The sequence below is a fragment of the Struthio camelus genome, chromosome 4 (assembly GCF_040807025.1).
Source record: "Struthio camelus isolate bStrCam1 chromosome 4, bStrCam1.hap1, whole genome shotgun sequence".
In the NCBI taxonomy this organism is placed as follows: domain Eukaryota; kingdom Metazoa; phylum Chordata; class Aves; order Struthioniformes; family Struthionidae; genus Struthio; species Struthio camelus.
In genome coordinates this window covers 39383802-39405042 of record NC_090945.1, presented here as the reverse complement: position 1 = coordinate 39405042, position 21241 = coordinate 39383802, and the positions used below count along the sequence as shown (strand labels likewise).

Here is a 21241-nt window from a genome sequence, read left to right as displayed (position 1 = left end):
TATACTTAAAATTATCTTTCCCTCTGCTCAGAAGGAAATAAAACACATGTTTTAATGGAAAAATGTTTTCACTGGAGATGGCTAAACTGAAAGGGTACTTTGTACCTCAGCCTAAAACTCTAGCACATTCCTTCTCTCCTTCTTGTGTCATTTTTGTAAAATATCCTTTAGACCTTTAATACACAGATTAAACTGCACCACTGCTAAACTTCATCACAACTAAATCACTTCAAAATACTAAATATGACACACCAAATGCTGCTGAAGTATTTGTTTGGACTGTTAGCTGCTATAGAATAAATTCATGATAGGACCTATGATTTGAGAGTTAGGAAAGATGCAGTAAGAAAATTTAGAGAAGAATTTACAGCCTTCATTCTGCAATGGAGATGAGCCACAGCAAGAAAAATTCGCAGGTAAGAGGTGTAAGTCAGTTTCCATTATACTGACTCTCTAGTATATTAGATGGATCATTATCTATGAACTAGTCATTATTATTTCCATCCTGCTCTCCCAGCAAACACAAAAGGCAAAAAAGCAGAAAAGGAAGGCAATTGGAAGGGTAAGTTCTTGCCTACATGAGCAACAGCCCTGGTTTAACAAACAAGCAAAATGCCTCTGTTAACTGATTGAAGTTAAGCCAATGGTAAGTACTTGCTATTTACAATGCTATGTACTTGCTCACCTGCAAGTACAATTTATGTTTTACCAAACTTTTTAATTACTCAATCTCTACTGCAGATTAATAAATAAATGCAGCTTTAACAAGCTTTCAGGTCAACTGGGATTGCTGGAACAAGTACAGGTTCATGAATTTCAAATACGTTAAGGAGCTCAAGCAGGATAAAATTCTTTGGATAGGGATTTTTAGAGGATACATTTTGCAAGAAAAGTATCTGAAAAGCAATGCTATTTGGTGCAAGAAAAAAGAAAGGATAGAAGATGTGTTTGTGAAGGACAGTTTCATAGCACCCAAAAAGGCAATTCCAGAAATAAAAGTAGCCTCCCATATCCAATCCATTTAAACACTGTACAGCTTTTTAAAGCAAATTATGCTTCCACTGTGGAGTTATAAATGACTCTCTAGAAAACAGTATTAGTAAACTCTCTCAGTTTTTGCATTTAACAAAGTCTCAAGGGAAAAGGGAACCAAACAAGACAATACAGAAAATTCCAGACAAGTGAAACAACCCCAAAACACAGTATGAATAAGTTTTAAACTAAGTATCACTTTCTTCTAGTAGAAGAAACAACTTAAATGACTAAACCAAATCTGTACTTGATCAAAGTTTACTTTAATTCCAAAACAGTTGCATATGCATTTACAGAGTCACTTAAACAGCATATTGAGTAAACCGCATATATTTAGTGTAGCCTTTTTTTAATCCTTGTAGGCTTGTTACCGAGATCTATCACTATTTTTTTTAATTTCCTCCCAATGGCTTTTATTTGTTTGCTAAACAAATAAGCTTTCAAATTATTAACAGCAGTTTTCTAATAAACAATGAATGTAAACATGATAGCAATAGCATGCCACTTCCCCTTTAAAATTATAAAGTTGTTATTTTTATGGGATGAAGTCATAACTTTACTTTTTTTGTGACAACCAGACTGAATTGTGTTGTATAGCCAGTCATCAGCACTGTCTGTGTAAGAGAATAACATGTTTACATCGCAAATGAAGACGTGTGGTTAAATCATAGTTCCATTGAATTCAATGGAAGATTATTGCCAACTTGCATAGAGATTTCACTTATGATACCTTCAAGTCAAGTAAAAAAAAAAAAAAAGAAAAAAAAGATGAGATGGGAACAATTCAGTGTATAGTCCTCGTTAATAAGAGGCTAGGAAATTAATAGTCATCGTAGCACAGATCAAGACTTAGGAATACTGACAGGGAAGTTTAGTGAAGTTTACAAGATACTTGCTTTCATCACTTCATCCAATATTAGCAATGCTTCATTCTGTCAGCATTGAACAATTAATACAACCTCCCCAAAATAAAGGAAAAGATATATTTCTGAATGTCTGTATGTCTGTACAGTCAGAGTAATATTTATATGCCTTACTGCAGAGGAAATACAGACAGTTAGTGGGCCAGAATTTCCACCATCTCAGTACTATTCCAGGAACTATGATATGGGTCTCTGAGTCTCTGCTTAGTCAGATGCAGATGTTTGCTTAGGAGTATCCTAATTTATATGTGGTGGTAATGCTTCCCAGAAAGGGGGAAGGATGGATGGAGAAAGGGAACAAGGAAGATGATAACCAGGAGTCAGAACCGAGACATAATGCACTGCATTCAACATGGTCTCCCTTCATGGCAGGGAGCAGACCTTCCTGTGAAAGGTTTGTGGACCTTTCTGTGCGAAGGACAACACAAGTAACAGTTAAAATTAGCTTAATCCAGGTGCAACTGTGATTCAAAATGAAGATGTAACAGTGGTGAAACAAAAGGCGGCACCCCTCCGCCACCCTGGCCTCTTTCTCCTTGCTAGGACTGCATCATCACAAGAGAGGCAGCAGTCAGTCTTGCTCACAGCATTCTCCCATCCTTATTTTGAAATTTATTCCAGTGCCAAGAACTCCAATTAATTATCATTTAGTGCTTTTCAACTGATGGATTAATTAGTAAGAGATGTTGAAAACAGTAAAAATAAAAAGATTTTCAGTAATTAGACAAAGTGCTGGAAGTTTAGTGCATTACCAAATGTCAGTATTTACTATCAGTCACTATATGGCAATAACAATTACTACATTTTTATGGTCCTATTGGGAAAAACTGCTCTTCAGTACTAGACAGTGCTGACTTCACAGTGATACATAGCAGGTGATCCAGCTTCATTCTAGGCACAGGGCAAATACAGTTGACACAAACTCAACTATAGTGGTCCATTTAATTTTCAAATAAAGATTTAAAGAAGGAAAAGAAAGGTGACTGAACAGGATATAACTTTCGTCATGGAACACTGGGTTATCTTCTTGTCTTATAATTGTTATGTTGCAATTTAATTAATTTTATTTTACAGGAAATAAATTAATTCTTCATCCAATGTATTATCTAGACAGGAGATGTTATCAGTCACAGACAAAGATATTAGTCTGGTATAACTCAAAACATTTGCTAATCTGTGCCATATAGCTAAGCCTCTGAGAGATAACTGTTGCTAGTTTCCCCTCTGTAGCTTTTTAATATCTATCTCAATAAGCCAGTTTTTGTTTATAACATGTTTTTATACTACTCAAAGTGTTAAAAGTGTATGTATCAAACACCTGTTATTCTATTAGTGATTTTAAATCAGGAACATTCTTTATCTGGAAATCCAACAACATCTGTCCAAGTGCTTTGCCCTGTAAGAAAAAACAAACACACACACACACACAATCTAAATACACCCTCTTTTTCAATTCAGTTTTTTAAAACTGTTAAATAGGATTTTTTTTTCCATAATCAGAACATGCGTTCATTATGCTTCACAATTTTTTTTTGTGTGTTTATATATACATACATATAAATTTTGGGTGAGTTTTTGCAAGCCTTGGATTGCATATTCACACAAGTTATATTCACCTTTTCCATTCATTTGGCTTTCTCACTAGTAAATCAAAATACTTAAGTAAGGAAAACTATGCGGTTAGGGTTTTCAAGCATTTAATCTTAATTAGATTGACCAGAGTTTCTTCAGTCTGTTTGTTACCTAGCACAAAAATTATTTTTCAGTTTCACTTCTACCATCTGATTCACACACTATTCATACTTTGTGAATAGTCTTGTTGACCATGCTGCGATCATTTGCAAATTAAGGCATTTCTCAGCCTATGGTGGCAGAATTATACTTCACTGTAGCCACAGCATTACCACGTTAAGGGATATTATCTTCAGGTTTAAGAGACGTTTTCAAATGCTTAATATCTGAAATGTACACTTGTAAACATTTTTTAGTTTCAGATCCAAATAATGTGGTCAACACAAAAAATCTCCTATGCATCTTTCCCCGCTCTTCATATTTATATTAATTAGCTATAATTTAACTATATTAATCATAGGCTTTGCTTGATGTGGCTTTGTAGAACTCTTGCAAAGTCAAATGGAGTTCACAGTTGATGGCTGCTACATGTACAAGGAAACAGTTAATTAGAACTGTCTAGTAAATTCTTATTCTCCAAAATTTGACAGCATTTTTGAGAATCTGATTTAACTGGTATATCTAAAAACATAGGTAGCACATTGCAAAGGACATCCAACTCGTAAGAGTCTTCAAATCAGCTACCTTTCATATGCACACATCTTTTCTACTAAATATTCTAAATCAGCTCTATACTTCACTACATAGTTTTTAATGCGGTAGATAATGTGTATTCATGTGAAATCAAAAAGAACTACACAGTCAAAAACTACTGCTTACTGTTCCAGCCTAAAAGCTGGTTATAAAGAGACAATGCAATACATAAATATAAAAGGTAACTACATTAAATGCTTAGATACATGCCTGTGGGTCACTTCTTAGGGATGCTATGCCACCACCACCAAGGGCATTCTTCAGAACAAAATTTAATCCATGGATTCCGGGCAACTCATATCTGCAAAATAAAATTTACAAGTTGCGTTTTAGTAGATGAAAAACAAACAAACAAAAAAGGAAGCCAACTTATACAGAACACCAAGCCAGAGGCAGCATGCAAAAATTTTAAGCTTGTAACGATGTCCCCCGCTGCTGGGTCAAGCATATGGGTCAAGATGATTAGAGGGCTGGAGCATCTCTCCTATGAAGAAAGATTGCAAGAGCTGGGCCTGTTGAGCCTGGAGAAGAGAAGATTGAGAGGGGATCTCATCAACGTGTACAAGTATCTGAAGGGGGAGTGTCAAGAGGATGAGGCCAGCCTCTTCTCCGTGGTGCCCAGCAACAGGACAAGAGGCAATGGGCAGAAACTGAACCACAGGAAGTTCCATCTGAACCTGAGAAAAAACTTCTTCACTGTGAGGGTGACAGAGCATTGGAACAGGTTGCCCAGAGAGGTGGTGGAGTCTCCTTCGCTGGAGATATTCAAAAGCCGTCTGGATGTGATCCTGGGCAATATGCTCTAGGTGACCCTGCTTGAACAGGGAGGTTGGACTAGATGATCTCCAGAGGTCCCTTCCAACCTAAACGATTCTGTGATTCTGTGATATATATAAGTCAACTGAAAATTAACCCTTGGCCTTCCCCTTGTTCCTCCCCCGTGCCCAAATCAAACTCCTTAATAGTATTAAGGCAGGATCAAAATGTAATCATTCTCTTCTAACTCAACCGCAAAATTCACTAATTTCTAATTGAGGCAGTTTTCTAAATTTAAAAGAGTTAAAATGCATAAAGAAACCTCAGCAGGCAAGAGGTTCAAGATCCAATATGAACAACGATCACAGTGGGCAGTATTTTTAATATCTTCTAGTTCTGTTAAGCAAAAATAAAATCATTTAATTCTCAGATTCTCAGAACTCCCTTTTGCTAACACTAGCTGCCATCTGATCAGCAAGTTATGCTGTCTATTACTGAGAAACAAGTTGGTTCTAAAAAAGAAAAAAAAGTAAAGCTACATTTGAACACTTTACCAGAGTAAAACACTTTAAGATAAAACAGTTCTATTTCAGTGTAACAGACCTTCTTTATTTCTGTTCCACTGCCACAGTAAGCATTTTTCCATCCCTCCTTTTGATTGGTGGAAACTTTTGTAGAAATTTAGCAAATACCTCTGTGGTTTCCTAATTAAACTGTTTCAAATTCAATAAATAGGTCTATAGCATATTTCCATGAGCCTGTCCTTGCACAGTTTTTCAGTGCTGTCTTCTTTTTTGCATTCTTCTGGTGTTTCTATGTTTTTTGTTTTCCCCTAATATTGGAAATGATGGCTTTCCTGTATTTCCTTATGAAATAATTTCATCAGTACATCAGCAAGACATGAAGAGTAACTGAAGAGTAACTGAAGAGTAACTGAAAAATGTTTGACTGATGATGTTTGACTGCTACAATTTAAATCATACGTTCTCCAACACTATTTTTCTTTAGTCTATCTGCTTGCAACACATTCTTCAGATCTGTCCTCTAAAATAGCTGGAATTTCTTGCAGTGCTCCTTCATCTTCAGTTTTATATTACTGATTTTGTCACTTTGAAGTTTATCCTTTTCAGTCCTGTTTTGGCATTGCAAAAATTATGGCTGTTGCTGATATTCACTGCTCAGTATGCCCTTGTACCTTAGACAGATGACCCAAATCACTACTGGAAGATGAGGTCAACCTATGGTTCTGATAAATGGCCTAGTAAATGCTTTAGTTCTTGGTATGTTTTGCAAGTAGTATTCACTGAGTGTCTTGCCCTCCGCACCTGACTCCTAGACCACGATTTTTTATTTTCTGTCTGCTCTTTTATTACCACATTCTACTTCAGCAGAATCGTTGTTATTAGGGAAAAAAATTGGTGTTAGTATTCTGTTGACCATATTTTCGAAGCAGCTATAAAACTTCCCTTGTCTGTTTCTACATCAGAATATAGAAGGCTATGATACATCTTTACGAATCTAGTTAGTAATTTGGCACTTCTGATACACTGCTTTGCAAATTCTAAGTGGATGAAGGAGTTTTCAGTAGACTTCATCATGAATGAACCTTCGTCCTTTTACAAGCTTGTGGTTATTCCTTTTTGAAAAGATGACCTGAATCTACTCCAAACTTATCATTTCATTCTGATAGAAGTTTTATGCCCACAGGAAGTCATCTCCATCATATTTTGCAGTAACGAAGAGAGGTCTCCCAGAGGTGGGTGAGTGGTTGCTTGTTTCTTTTTCTATTTGTTTTGCTTTATGGCCAGCAAAAAGAGTTCTTGGCACCTTGGTTATCACTAGTAAAGTGTGGCCCCTGCTAGAAGCCATCAGATAGTGTAAAGGATCACTCAAACAGTTATTTTCCGATCAAAATTGTAGTTTGCTTCATCTTCATAAAAAGAAGGCTGTACAAAGTACTACTTTCAACTCCTCCCATCACCTTTGCTTAAGACCAGCAAAAGCACTGAGGTACACCAGTGTACATTCATAATTTAGGTAAAGCAGGAAAACAAATAGCAAGTCCATTAAGAAATCCTAAATTATTCAATACCTACATTTGGAAAGAACCTGAACTTGGAACAGGTTGCCCAGAGAGGTGGTGGAGTCTCCTTCGCTGGAGATATTCAAAAGCCGTCTGGATGTGATCCTGGGCAATATGCTCTAGGTAACCCTGTTTGAACAGGGAGGTTGGACTAGATGATCTCCAGAGGTCCCTTCCAACCTAAACGATTCTGTGATTCTGTGATTCTGTGGTATTACCAGTAATCCAACAAAAACATCTGAAGTTCTGGCTAAAATTAAAAAATTGGAACAATAACCCAAGAAACTGAAGCATACACACTAAAGTTCTTAACTCCACCACTCCATTGAAATTGCACTGAAAATTGAGACACCTATTTGATGAATTTTGGAAACAGGACCCTTCCTGACGAAAACACACAAAAGATCCCTGTCATAGCGTTCATGATGTGGATGATGATAATAAAGCCTTGACCTCATTAACTTCAACCAAAGCAAAGCAGTGCTAGTTTTCTGTAGCATACTACTACACAGGATGAAAGACACAACACATGCAAAGTTTACAGAAGAACAGGCTTAGTGTAAGAAATCCTGCAGAGACCCAGTATTTACATTAAGAACTACAATGAGGCTATGAATCAGAAAATACTGTGTAGGACTCAATGACTTCAGAATAGAATAGTTTCATATACAGGCCTGAAATGGAGCTGAATTTGTTTGCTATAAGGTATTGTCATAGGTAAGATAATGAAGTCTATGGAAACTCCAACACACTGACACAGAATGAGCAGGTAACAAATACATAGAAGATCTACAGGTTTTCCTTTTGTGCCTCCCACAAAAAGCATAAATGAGCAAACTGGAAAAAACAACAGGCCATCTCCCTTCAAAATCATTTATACTAAAACAAAGCATCCTTGAAATTTAGTTGTTTAGGTGTTGTTACATAACATTAACATTATCATAACATCATCATACTTGAAGGCAAATGCATTGGGAAGGTAGGAAAGTTTGAAATCGCTGACTTCTTGATATTCCCATTGTCTAGTAGAGCACTGTCAGATTAATCAACAGTAAGTCATCTACATGATTTAATACATTTAACAGCATAATCAACCACATAGCAGAATCAGAACCCCACAGAATTTTAAACCAAAAAACTCTCAATACCAATTACCAATAAACCATACACCATGAGAGCTGGAGGTCTATCAAAATACTAACAGTAAATTTTACCTTGAAAACCTGGCTATTAGTTCCAGGCAATGGAATATTTCCTAACTTCCAGATCTCTCCACCAGATTTAGAGTAACAGAATATGTATTCCAGAAGCTAATACCTCAGCTCTCAAGTTACAGGAAAATCACTCATTTTGAATCAGGAGAGAAACTGAACAGTGCATCAAAGCAGACACAAATGACAAAAAGAGTGGAAGAGTGTCATTTTGCCTCCCGCAATAATTCTGACAGAGGGAGCAGATAATATAAATAACAGATCTTAATTTGGAACATCAAAGAATGGCACATTCACTTCAATTAATTTGAGGAAATATTTACAGTAACAGATTCTAACTAAAAATTACAAAAATACTCAAAGGGCAGTATTTGCAGTATTTTAAGGCCTATTTGAAACATTTGATGTCCAAAATATTTGTGCACACAAAACATACTTCCACAAAAAAAAAAAAACGCTGTAACCATCATGATAGTCTTAAGCAGCAACAATGCATCAGCCAAGATGTTACCAGGTGTTTGCACAGCATAATTAAACAATTTAAATAACTGTAATTAACTGAGAGCTAAAATAAGTAAGAAAATACTATCTAATTGCATAATTCAATCAAAAGTTTTAAGAGCTGCTTTTAAAAAGCACAGAAAACAAAAAATCCTTCGACGAATACTAAGGCTGTGACAGAAACCAATAAAACAAGGAAAATTCACTGTCCTAGCTGAACTTTTATGCTTATGCACAATGGGGTGCCTGCTTAACTACTTCCTTTAAAAGTGCTGTCCGTATGTATTCAATAGAAGTCAAGTTTCCCTGTGAATTTCCTGTTAAAAATACATGGAAATTATAGCATGCTTAAAATCGTTTAGTGCATTTCTATCAAGAGAAAGATGGCATTCCTCCTGTCAGAGGGAAGCAGGAGATGAACTTGTAGGCTAACAAGAGATGTCTGCGTGAGCGATACGCTGTAGGAAAGTACATGAGGCTTTATTTTTCATAATAAGGATATGTACAAAAAACAATTTAGAAGTGTCTGTGTCCACATAAGAAGCACTGCTTTCCTGTTCTTCGATTCTTACTAAAAGTATCCCATAACAAGAAATCGGCTTTCATATTAGATTTCTGAGCAACCGAATGCTCTCAGAAGGAAGATAACTGTCTTTCAAAGACAGAAAAATAAATTAGCAGGTTTTTACAGAATAACTTTCTTATTCTTCTCAAATAAGTGGCCTATGACCACTAAGTGAGAAGTTTCTTATTCCTTTTCTTAAGCTTATAACATAAATCCTTAATAAAACAACTTATAGGTACAACGCTAATACTGTTCTCTACTCTTTAAAATTATCAGATGTCAATTTATAAGCCATTGTATACAAAACAGATAGATGACCTAGTATTAACAAGATGGAGGGCAAAAATGTCTCTAAAAAAACAGCAACAAAAAAACCCACACCACACACAGAGTAAGATCTTATATCTACCCTACATTTTACTACAGCATTGATGCTGCTGATGCTGTTACTTACTAATGCTATTAATGGCAGTAACAGTCAGAACGTTTATATGTGTTTACATAGCAAAAGGATGCCTGGCATCCTTTTTTAAACTTAGACCAAGTTTCTGCCTGAATACAATTATCTCTGCCTTGCCTTCCCTTAGATTGGTCTGACTTCCTGCTGGGCTTGCACATCACCACTACGCACAAGAGAAAAAAATGTCATTAACTCAAGAATGTACTCTACATAGGTGGGTAAAAAGCAATTTCATAGATTTTTTTGAAAGAAAATCTTTAAAGATTGTGCTACCTGAAAACCTGGAACCTTCTGAGTTTTCAGTTATATCTATCAAAAATAATCCTATCTTTTCTCTCCATGTGGCATACCTATTTATATTAATAGTTTTAAAGAAAAAGAAGGAAAGGCAATTGGTTGTTAACCTCTGGTCAGTGGTGAGGCAGAGCCATTGCTGGTATGTTTTTAGTACCAAAAGAATATATACTCCCCCCCCCCCCCCCCAATCACTCGCATTTTAGGTAAAGGAAATGAAAGGAAATGAAAGAGTAAGACAGCCCTTTTAACGACAATAAAAACTAAAAATTAAACAAGCATTTAAAATAGAAACTGCAGAATCTGAAGCACATGAGTGTAATCCTTATAATCCTAAACATTTCCACAAAAGGATCTATTCTTTTCCCCAGTAGTTTTTCAATTCACTCACAGAGCTCCATTATCACATCATTAAAAGAAGCCAAACCCAGGAACAGATAATCTAATTAATCAAAATAAATTGGCTTTAGCCAGACACAGCAAACTTCAACTTTTATTTATGAACATAAACAGTGTTAAGGAACTACAATAAATCAATTTCTAAAAGTACCATTACAAGGCATGACACTTAATTTTTTGCCCTTCTCTGCTCTGTTTCAGAGAAAATTCAATTACCTTCTTTAATATTAGGATTTATTAGATACTTACAAAATAGTGGGCAAGATCTGCATTGAGCAGCTTACTGAGATAAAGAACAGTACTTAGAAAGAGCAGTGGTTAAAATAGCCCCAAGCTCTCTCTGAGCTTGCAGTTGCACCTTTCTGAGCCAGGCTCTTTAAAGAGCCAAGCGAGATACTTAACAGTTTATCCAACACCCATGACAATATATAATGATTTTGGTAGACTCTCCATCTTGCAGTATAAGTGATATATTGATAGTACAACTTATATCAAAACAGGTTTTAGAAATACTGAAGACTGAATAGCCTGTTGCAATATTAGAATTGTGTATCAATAAGACAGTCAACAGGTTTTTAAAACTTTAGAAGGATGAGCCCTATTATCTCATACTACAAGAGCCTTCAGTAGTCCCCAGAAAGGAGCCTTAGCATCAGCCATGGGAATGAAAATGTTTTGTATGCTGTTTACTGGCAGAGGATACTCTAGATCAATACCAGGTAAATGTGTCCTATTTAGGATGCACATTATGTTCTCATATTTTGAAAAGGGAAACTAGATGTGTGCTTTTTTTTAAAATTCTGGCTTGGTGAAGGTAGCAAGAGTGCAGGTGAGGCAGAACTCAACAGAATACATTCTCTGCTCTCAAGTGCGTAAACTTCATAAAAATTGAAGCCTTCTGCAGAGACAGTGATAGGATGAAGCAGGTTTCTGATGGAACAGCAGGTAGTTTGGGGCTCCAGCTGATAATGGTTTTGTGCATGCCTTTCAGATGGTATCTTGGGGATTTCGAATTCCCAGTTCTGCAGTGGCTCAGAGGCTTGGGAAGCCTCAGTTAGTAAGGCTCCTGCAGTCTCCAGATGTATTTTCCTCTCACTTTTGAGCCATTTCTCAAATTACTTTAGAAGTTATTTCTATTTTGTGGAGGCATATCTGTACTGGAACAAAACAAAGTATCCATAACATTAATACGCTGATTTGGAGAACTTACAACGCCTCTGCTAAACTGAATCATGCCTTTGTCCAGCTTCAAGAGAAGACCAGGTTCATTAAAGACAATACAGGCAGGTTTGCAGTATTTATGTTAACATACTTGAAAATAATTTCTGATACCATCATGTACCTACACACAACTGTGGATCGAGCAGCAAGCTACTCACCTTGTTACTAGTTTTTCTTCAGGTTGTTCCCGCTCTAAAAGGTGTTGGAAGTAGTCCTCCAAGGCCTGAGCAGTTAAAGTTTTCTTTAGGTATGGATAGTAGAGGGGATGCCGTGCTATCACACCTGTCAGGTATAGCAGGTGTTAGTTGGAATATAAACTATTAAAACCAATGTGTACTTTTCCTTTACAAACTGATTTGAGAGCATCTTCTCATCTGAAACTGTACATATGGCTCCTCTTTAATGAATACCCGAATAAAATAGCATGACAGCTTTCCATTTGTCAGTAGAGAGGTAGTGCGGGACATGACAAGAAGGAATGCTCCTGGACTGATATTATTAGACATTTTTCTATTTGCAAACGGTCTCATGCCACTGAGAGACATCTAAAGAACAACAACAAAATCACAACAAACAATCCATGTGCAGTTCTCTTCCCTAAATAGCTCACAAGATTTAGGTAAGTAATTGCAATTAACCATAATAAAGCATGATCAGATCAGCTGGGGAGAGAAACTGAAGCTTTGGTTCTTCCCCCACTCCTTGCATGAGATTCGGTTGTAAACGGGAGAAAACATAGTTGCCTTGTTTTTGCTATAAGTAGGCTTTAATAAGCGTTACATAACTTCATGTTGAAGCTGAGGTTCCATAGCAGGATCAGGGAAGCAGGAGATTTGCGTCTCATAGGAATTTGGTTCCCAATGCAGGTATCTTTAAATTAAACTTTGAAATTCAGAGATACAAACTTACAGATCAAGTGTCTTGTTGTTGTTCTTTATTAAAGCAATGATTTCTCTAGATCTGAGGAAGTCTATTAACTATTGTTCATGATTTGCCAATGCTACACTGAAATACAGGTCAACTATAGTTTGAACAAAAATAATCAAGAGTCCTTCATTCTTCAACCCCCAGAAAAACAGTTGCACAGACAAGGGCAAGAAAACTATATTCCTTAGATATAAATGAACAAAATTTATCAGTTTTAGCACAACAGCTATTAGCAAATCAAATCCCAAACGCACCTTTAATTCATAATGAGCTTTGAACAGCACACGCTCTCATCTTCCAACAAGTAAGAGAGCCATTTGTTGCATGCAGAAGTAAGGAACAGAAGGAATTATTAAACAATGCAAGAAGCAGCATAATCAATGTAAAGAGACTGCACACTGAAATATACCATTTGGATTAACAATGTAATTAAAAATAATCTCTTACATGTAAGAAAGACTTTTGTACTTCCTAGCATTATCAATGTTTTAGCCATATGTTATGAAGTTCACATATGGAAATATTATACATGATCAGACAACCATGAGATTATATTAGATAACACATACGCACAAATAAGTAGCAACTAAGACATGAAGGAAACCTTAAAAAGGCATCGCTTAACTCTGGGGAGCTTGACTTTGCAAATTTGTAGCATTGATTTGCAAGTATTTTTTTAGTACCTCAATTTCAACAGCTGCTGAACAGAAAACTACAAACATTCCATTAGTAAGATCCAGGCTTTGCATGGATTAATTTTTCTTTCAGCATCAAGGCAATAAGGGAAAAAAAAGAAAAAAAAATAGCAAGTGATGTGAGAGATTTCCAAAAAATTTAAGAGCAGCACTTGGTGCCTAGCTCTTATTTGAAAGCCTTCCATCACTTTAGAAGGAAAGAAAAAGAAGAATACCTATGTTTGCAGAATTGCCTTTGTCTCCGCTTCTAGTGTAGGCAAGGTCTTCTAAGCGATAAGTATGCGGACCGCTTGGCAGATCTAGACAATATGAAAATGAGTACATTTTAATAACAGCTACAAATAATGGTATACTTTGAAGTAACAATCTTTTCAGTCTGTATTCCTGCATTGCTTGTAGTATTCCCATGAAACTTCCCAAAGCTTTCTCCATAGAAACACCTACCAAATGAAATATCAGGCTGAGCACCATACTACAAAACTGATCTCTCCTGCTCTGTTTCTTAAACGCCTTGTACCTTTGTACAGCTGAATGCTGTGCCAGCCATCCCCTCTTCCCCCACCACCTCCATGTTGGTGTTAACAGCGTAGTATTTCTGAAGCAGACGCAGCAGCCATTTCTCATTTCTTGACTGGCTGATGACTTTTACCCCATTAACACGCATCTCTGCTTCCAGTGCTGGTGGAAAATAAATGTAGTTGCTACTGTCCTGATAACTAGTTACTGTCTGTACAAAATGGTCACAACTCCCCTTTGAAGACAATGCATCTCTCATACTCACGACTATAAAGATTATTTACTCTATTACATAGAAAAATCCCAAGATTTTTTTTTAAAAATGAGTAGTTTGTAAATATTGTAGTATTATATAAGAAAATGTGGTTCATGCACTCCTACTAATTACCCTATCGTGTGTGTGTGTAAAAAGTGAGCAAGCAGCAAACCCACCCCCACCCAAACCCAGAAATTCAATCTTTCTGGGTTTGAATCAGACTGTCATCTACACAGTTTAAGCAACGTTTGATATTTAGTTTCACAGCACAGACCTCTTCAAATTGTGCAACTGTTGATTAATGACAGCAGTAGATTGTCACCATCTAGTTCCTGTTCCCCACAGCGAGAGATGAAGTGCTCATTTTGCTGCTGAGTTTCAGTATTTGCTGGTTAGTAGCATATAGCGAAACTCAAAACCTACGTTATATCGCAGTTATTGGGCAGAGAGAATCTAGTGATTTGCAACTCGTTCTGCTTCTGTTCCCATTTCCCTCTGGCCCTATCAGCTCCCCTGGCACCCAGGGCTCCACTAGCCCTCTTACTTTTCAGTCCAAGCATCTCCAACAGACGGATCTACACTCACATGTAGACTTCTCATCCATTCAGTTACCTCTTCCTCTCCTACTTCCCCTTCCTGTCATTTTCTCATCTTTCAGTACACAAGTTCGCAGCTTTTTCTCTCTCTTTGCTGCTGGCATACCAGTAGGGGGAACATTCAGAGCACAGAAGTGACTATCTCCCTGCTTTCTGTCACAATTTCTGGTGCAACAGCTCTTGGTGACAGCCACAAGACGCAATTTCAGGGGAAGCCTTGCTGGGTCTCCAAACAGTTTAGCTGAGGCATTTTAGTACAGACTTATGCTTCAGAGCACATTAGATCTGAAACACCAACATATATTTACTGAATACATGAGAAATGTCATTCTTCAGGTACTACATTGCCCATTTTGAGCAGATTTTTTGCAGACTGTAGGAATTCCTCCTCACAATCCTTCCCAAGTTTAAAAGTCTGCTATAAAACATGAAGAACTACCGCACTATTTTCAAATGAAATACTTGTAAGACCTTTTAGCATGGCCAAACAACATTTTCATCAATAACTTGCTGACAACCTTCTGGAATATTGTTTCCTTATATTTTCCAAAAAGGACTCAGCCTATGCCACACGCTTGTCACAGAAAATTTCAGTGTAATGTGTTAAACTGACACATTTTAAGCAACTGAAAAGAGGGTTTTGTAAATCAAGTATGTTAGACAACCTTCACACTGCCTATAAGATATAACGCCACTTGAAAACGCAGTCTCCCTTTTCTGTATTGTTACTGCTCCTGTTGATGATGTCAAAGTAGTGGGTTTTTTAATTTTACAGAATGAAAGACCCAATGCTAAAGACGTTATGCTCAAAATGAGCCAAATATAGAATGCTGACTAAAGGCAGGCTGTATTAAAAGAAGTTCATTAGCATAACTGTGCTGATTTAAATTCCCTCTCAAGGTACCAAGGTGTGTTTAAATTATACGTAAAACAAATTTAACAATATGATTAAGTTCAAGTATGATTTAAATTAAAGTGCATCAACTATTGAGGCATGGGTAAATAGGCACTCTGTACACAACTTTGTCAGCTGACAAGGTAAACACAGCCCTAGCCAAATTCTCATCACCTGCAACTCCTTTCTCTCTAGAGAATTACTGGATCCTCTGATCTGCTCATGTTAATCAAACATGAGCCAGACTATTTAGTGAGACTATTTAGTGAGCTGCTGCAAAACTGGTCAGAGGGAAAATACGTCCAGGTCCTACTGACAGCAGTTTTTACTGTCTCTGCCAGGAAGGGAGGCAGCAAGTCCATGGCAGTGGCAGCTGGAGAGATCCCAAAAGTTAATTTGGGTATGGGAGATAGCGTGGATGACAAAATGCCTCACTACAGCATTGACAGGTAATTTATATAGTATACCTTAGCTCATGCCACTTAATTTGATTGAAACGGATCAGGGGCCGTGTGCAAGAGTAGCTCTGCTAGCATATCTGAGTGGCAATAACAAGGAAACCAGTAACAAACATGGGGCTGGCCATAGCACACCTCTCCTCTTGGCACAGCTGGATCAGAAAGAGGACACCTACCCACATCCCAAACAACAACGTACTGGTGTTTAACTGCTTTAGTTAAGACCTGAAGTTTTATAACTATATATTGGGTCCCTGTCAGAAACAAGCTGAAAGAGTGATTATAGTTGAGTCTAGCATTATGGTTTTTCATGGGTAATAAATCACGATAGCATCAAACTTTGAATGATAAAAGTACATAATAAGAAGAGAACCTAGGAGTTCTGTTTCGAGCTTGATGATCACACAGCCTATCCACATTCACTTCCAGCAAAAACGTAAGCAGAAATGTGCCACAAAATTTGCCAGAAAATATCACAGGGTCTATTTATTTAATTGGAGAATAGTATTTATGATTAAACAACAACTCCATCAAAAGAGAGCATCTGAAGCAGTCCAGCTGAAGGACATTGCTCATTTTGGCTAAATCTACAATACCCTAGAAATTATATTATTTTTAATAATTTTGTTCTATTCACAAGTCAAGAAAAAAAAATGTAGTGTTTCTTTAAAGATTGAAGTAAGAAAGTTTAAACTGTATAAGCTCTCCATCAAACAAAATTTTACACACAGTCTCTGACAGAGTCCCCTTACAAAACCAGTTCTAAAAAGTGTTCTGGTGTTCTCATTTATTATCACCCTAATTATTTATCCTTCATCATCTGTTTATCAGGAAGCTGTTTTCATTTAATAAACAGCTCAAACAAATCTACAAAAGAATTCTCTTCGAAGCTAGGGCAAATGGTGAATCCAAATTCCACCCTCCCAGAACTACTTCTAGCAGCATTTTTGAAATCCATTTTCACATTTTTTTCTTATCAGTTCAAAGACAACTAACAGTCCCTCACACTCAAGATAACCAGGAAACATAAAGAAAAATACTTCCCTCCTTACTAAATGCTGACAGAAAGTGTTTCAGCAGAAGTTAGTCCTTCTGCAGTCTAACCCATTTGTCTGTTTCTCATACATTGCCGTCCATGGACTAAGCCAAAGAAGTAGGTAAGCTTTTAGCCACATCCAGAAAACAATTCTATTTACAACTAAGGGCAAAAGTTTAGAGGTCTTTCTCAGGGGAAGCAACCAGAGGATTTCTGTTGACCCTTGAAAGTGAAGTTTTGCCTGAATAAAGCCTGAAGAATTCAGTACTTAAAACCCGGATGTTGGGCACCTCAGAATGTTTTCTCTGATGATAAGAAGGCATTTGAGAGCAACAAGTAGTCTAATAGCTTTTTGTTTCACCAATATTTAGCATTGCAGTCACCTTAACAAATTAGGGACTTTGCTAACCCCTTTATTAAACAGAAAAATGACTTCCTATTTATTAACTTGCCCAGGTTTGATATTTTTCAGTCTTAGTTAAATCCCCTGTGGCCTTCCCTGGACTCCCAGGTATCAAATAGAGTCTGCTATGACATTAGATTTGCAACAGACATAAGCAAGAGATAAATACATTCTTAAGCGTTTAACTAGCTTCTGTGTGACATATAAGCAATCATACATTAAAAACATGTTTGAAAGGACAGGGGAAAATGAAATCACTCATGGCAATTAGGTATTCAACACCAGTAACTTTAAAGAGCAATAAACACTTCACAGCCATATGGGTATTTGAAAATTTCTCTACATGATATAGAATATTCCCCACTAGTAGTTATGTTATTCTATTACTGGTTTTGAGAAATACTCTATTACAAGTTTTGAGAAATACTACATCACCTACATGCAGAACCTACAATAAATCTTAGCATTTTGATGCTAAAATTGATTTTTATTTTCTTTTGAAGTATACACTGACTTAAATACCTGAAGTATTGTCTTAGCATAAGCACCATTTTTAGAAATAACTCTAACAAGTGATCTTTAAACAAGTCACCTCATTTAGATTTGAAAATATCTAGCCAGGATTTTAAATTAATTCTCTCATTTCTCTGGTGAGCAAAACTAAAGCTCTCTGACCAAAAGAGAATTATGGAATTTGCTCTATGTTAAGCAACACAGCATGTAATTCTGCCATTAGATAGGACAGGAAAGACTTCAGAAGTCTAGTACTTCCTATAATCCTTAACCTAGTACCTAACTTCTATGAACTATTCAAATTGAGCACTACTTTATTGTAGATGGTTTGATTTACTCAGTTCAGCTCACTGCTTTCCTCCTTTTAAGTTTATTTTCTTCTTTCTTCAGAGAATTTGATTAGACAAGTCTAACAGCAACTTATTGGCATGCTGGATCATTTACATAGTATGTAAAGTATGTATTCTTCAAGCATCACTAGTACCAGATGGGTACCATTCTTGTTTATTTTGTGAAGGCTCACTTATGCAATATGGCTGAATGTTAATTATCTATATTTTAAGTATTCTGTGAGTTTATTCTCCATTGTGAACGCAATTATTTTAAGGTAAAGTAAAACCAATTACTTCCAGGATTAATGAAGTAAATCTGCAATATACTTTTAAGTCATATTTCAGTTTCAAGCCAGTATTCTTGTGTTTTCAGTTGTGTCTAAGGTTTGGTTGTTTTGAATGACCGTTTACTTAAATACTTGTTACAATCTCCATTACGCTTATACTGTGTGATGCTTCCTTTCCAAGAAAAGTAGCATAAGTATTTTGCAAAGGAGTTAACAACATGCAGCATAAAGAAGTAAAATATATTTCATGGATAAAATCCAACATGGACAGCAAGTGATACGTTAACAAGTAAGAGATGAACATACCTTTCAATTCACTGTTAATCTTAGGTGGATCAAAGGTAACAACTTCATCTGATGTAAACGTGAGATCTTCCTCAAATGTCTCAACATGCTGTCCATTTAAAAATAGGTTGATCTGAAAAAAAATGCCAATTTTCAAACTGTCAAATTGGAGAAATCCAGTGCAACACGTGCATAATAAGGAACATTTTTAATTAAATATTGATCTGGAAAATTTTCAGTAATGGTTTTATGGATAAGGTCCCCCTCCTCTTTTAAATAGTAATAATAATAACAATAATGATCTACTCTGCTCCTAAAAGATATCTTCATATAGGGAGGAAAACATTAAAAAAAAAGAAAGTATGTTCTTGTAGCAGAATAAACCAAACATACTGTTGTAGTAGATCAGAGAAACGTTCTATCCAGTTCTGCGCGTTTTTAAAGGAAGACAAATCTCCTCCTTCCTTCTTTAAGTGCAGCAGTACTATATAGAATTTTTGTTTCATGACTCTTGTCAGTAAATCCTAAAAGTTTCCTTGCAAGTTTCTAGCTCCTACATGATTTAACCCATTTTTCTTTTTAATGTCACAGTCCATATTAATGACAAATTTCTTTTTGGATTCTAAATTCATCTTCAGGTACATTCAGTGAAAGCAAGTTTTAGAGGTGATTTTTCGTGGAAAACAAAGGGAGCATCTGTTCACTAAGTATGTTCGCTTGTCACTTTTTCTAGATGTCTTCAAACAATCACATGCAGGTTCACTATCAACCTCAAAAATAAAAGTCAGCCCTGGATGATGTACTACTTTGCTTTGTAAGTGAATACTGAGTTTCTGTCTTTTCCTGTAGATGTATTAAGGTGAAGTGTCTGTTCTTACAAATGCTTTTTTATAAGGAAAACATAAAATGAATACATTAGGGGCCAAAGTAGTCCCTATGAGTATTTTGGCCATTCACCTTTAGCTCTGGAGTAAGTCTATCTGATATAGAAAGTTATTTGCAGAGTTCTGGGTAATTAAACTTTGCATACTTTATTTCAGTGGCCACCATATTTTGACATCTTTCCCCCAAAAGAAAACAATCATCCCATGGCCTTCACATATGTGGCACACTCTCCTTCCCTTTCTAAGGGGAGGGATTTCTTCCCCCTACATCATTTAGTAGCTATGACCTCACGGAATCAGGCATGTAGGTGGCTGGGGCAGCACTGGAAAACGATATTCATCCTGAATATTTTGTTTTTATGTTGCGATGAAAATACAAACTAAACAAAAAAGCCCTGCTCTTTGTCTTGCATGAACAGAATACAAGAGGAACCCCTGGTCCCACAAAGAAATCTGAAAAAAATACATATTCAAGTGTGCCATATCATTAGCTGATCAAGCTGTTCACACAGGATATACACAAAGGTTCCTCCAGTCAGATTCACTCAGAAAAATTAGCTGCTTCATTTCATTTGCATTGGAGACCTCCCAATATTAAAGACTCAGACACACAATCAGGTTATGCTGCCATAACAAACTAGTGTACACCAACTCAGCTGCCATACTTGTCAGTGTTCATTCTCATTGCTCACTGCAAAATAATTCTTTTTTATTCACTCGGCCATCTTTCATAACATTGTTTTTAGAGAACCGATAATAGAGAAAAAGGCCTCCAGTGCCTGGGCAAGGGGAAGACACAATTTACAAAATATTTGAAAAAACTTGTTCTTGCCTGAATCTGCTAGGATTCTTCTCCCCAGTGAAGCGTGTTTTAAGTTACCTTCCGAATATGAAAAAGCACACATGGAAAAAATACCTAACGTTTGCAAATGTAAAATGATTGGTAAGCTACGACAAAATTTGGGCCATTGCAAAAGAGCAGTGAAAAACAACACACAGGTGAGATACTGAATCCAAATCAATATCCAAAAAGCTGTTATCAAACAGAAAACAAAAGAACCCACCATGGCAATATTAATATACCTGAGCATCTCATTACACGGTATTTTTGGTTTTAGGTTGAATGCTCAAATAGGTTTGTTTTAGCAGTAACTAGACTCTCTGTAACTGAACTCCAAACCTAGAAGAGCAGGTAATTCACACCTTATTTACTCTGTAATCTCTAGCTGGATTGTGGTTGTTAACACATGTCTCAATTTTCCAGTCAAGGACCTGAATCACTTAAAACCACACTTTTACATGACCACTAATGTTACTGTACTTCAACAGTAGTAGGTCGCACGAGATTTTGTTAGTAACACATCGACGTATCATCAGATCCTTGACTG

General features: G+C 36.5%; 1 protein-coding gene across 1 annotated transcript in view; it reads right to left on the bottom strand.

The window, feature by feature from the left end:
- Positions 1-1274: 1274 nt before the first annotated feature.
- LOC104145627 (uncharacterized) overlaps positions 1275-21241 on the bottom strand; it is a 68765-nt gene continuing 48798 nt past the window's right edge. The window contains exons 16-20 of the mRNA XM_068941048.1: positions 18991-19102; positions 13608-13691; positions 11929-12052; positions 4491-4581; positions 1275-3351 (exon numbers count right to left, since the gene is read on the bottom strand). Coding sequence (XP_068797149.1) covers positions 3277-3351; positions 4491-4581; positions 11929-12052; positions 13608-13691; positions 18991-19102 — 486 coding nt within the window. The 3' untranslated portion in view covers positions 1275-3276. The remainder of the gene's footprint in view (positions 3352-4490; positions 4582-11928; positions 12053-13607; positions 13692-18990; positions 19103-21241) is intronic.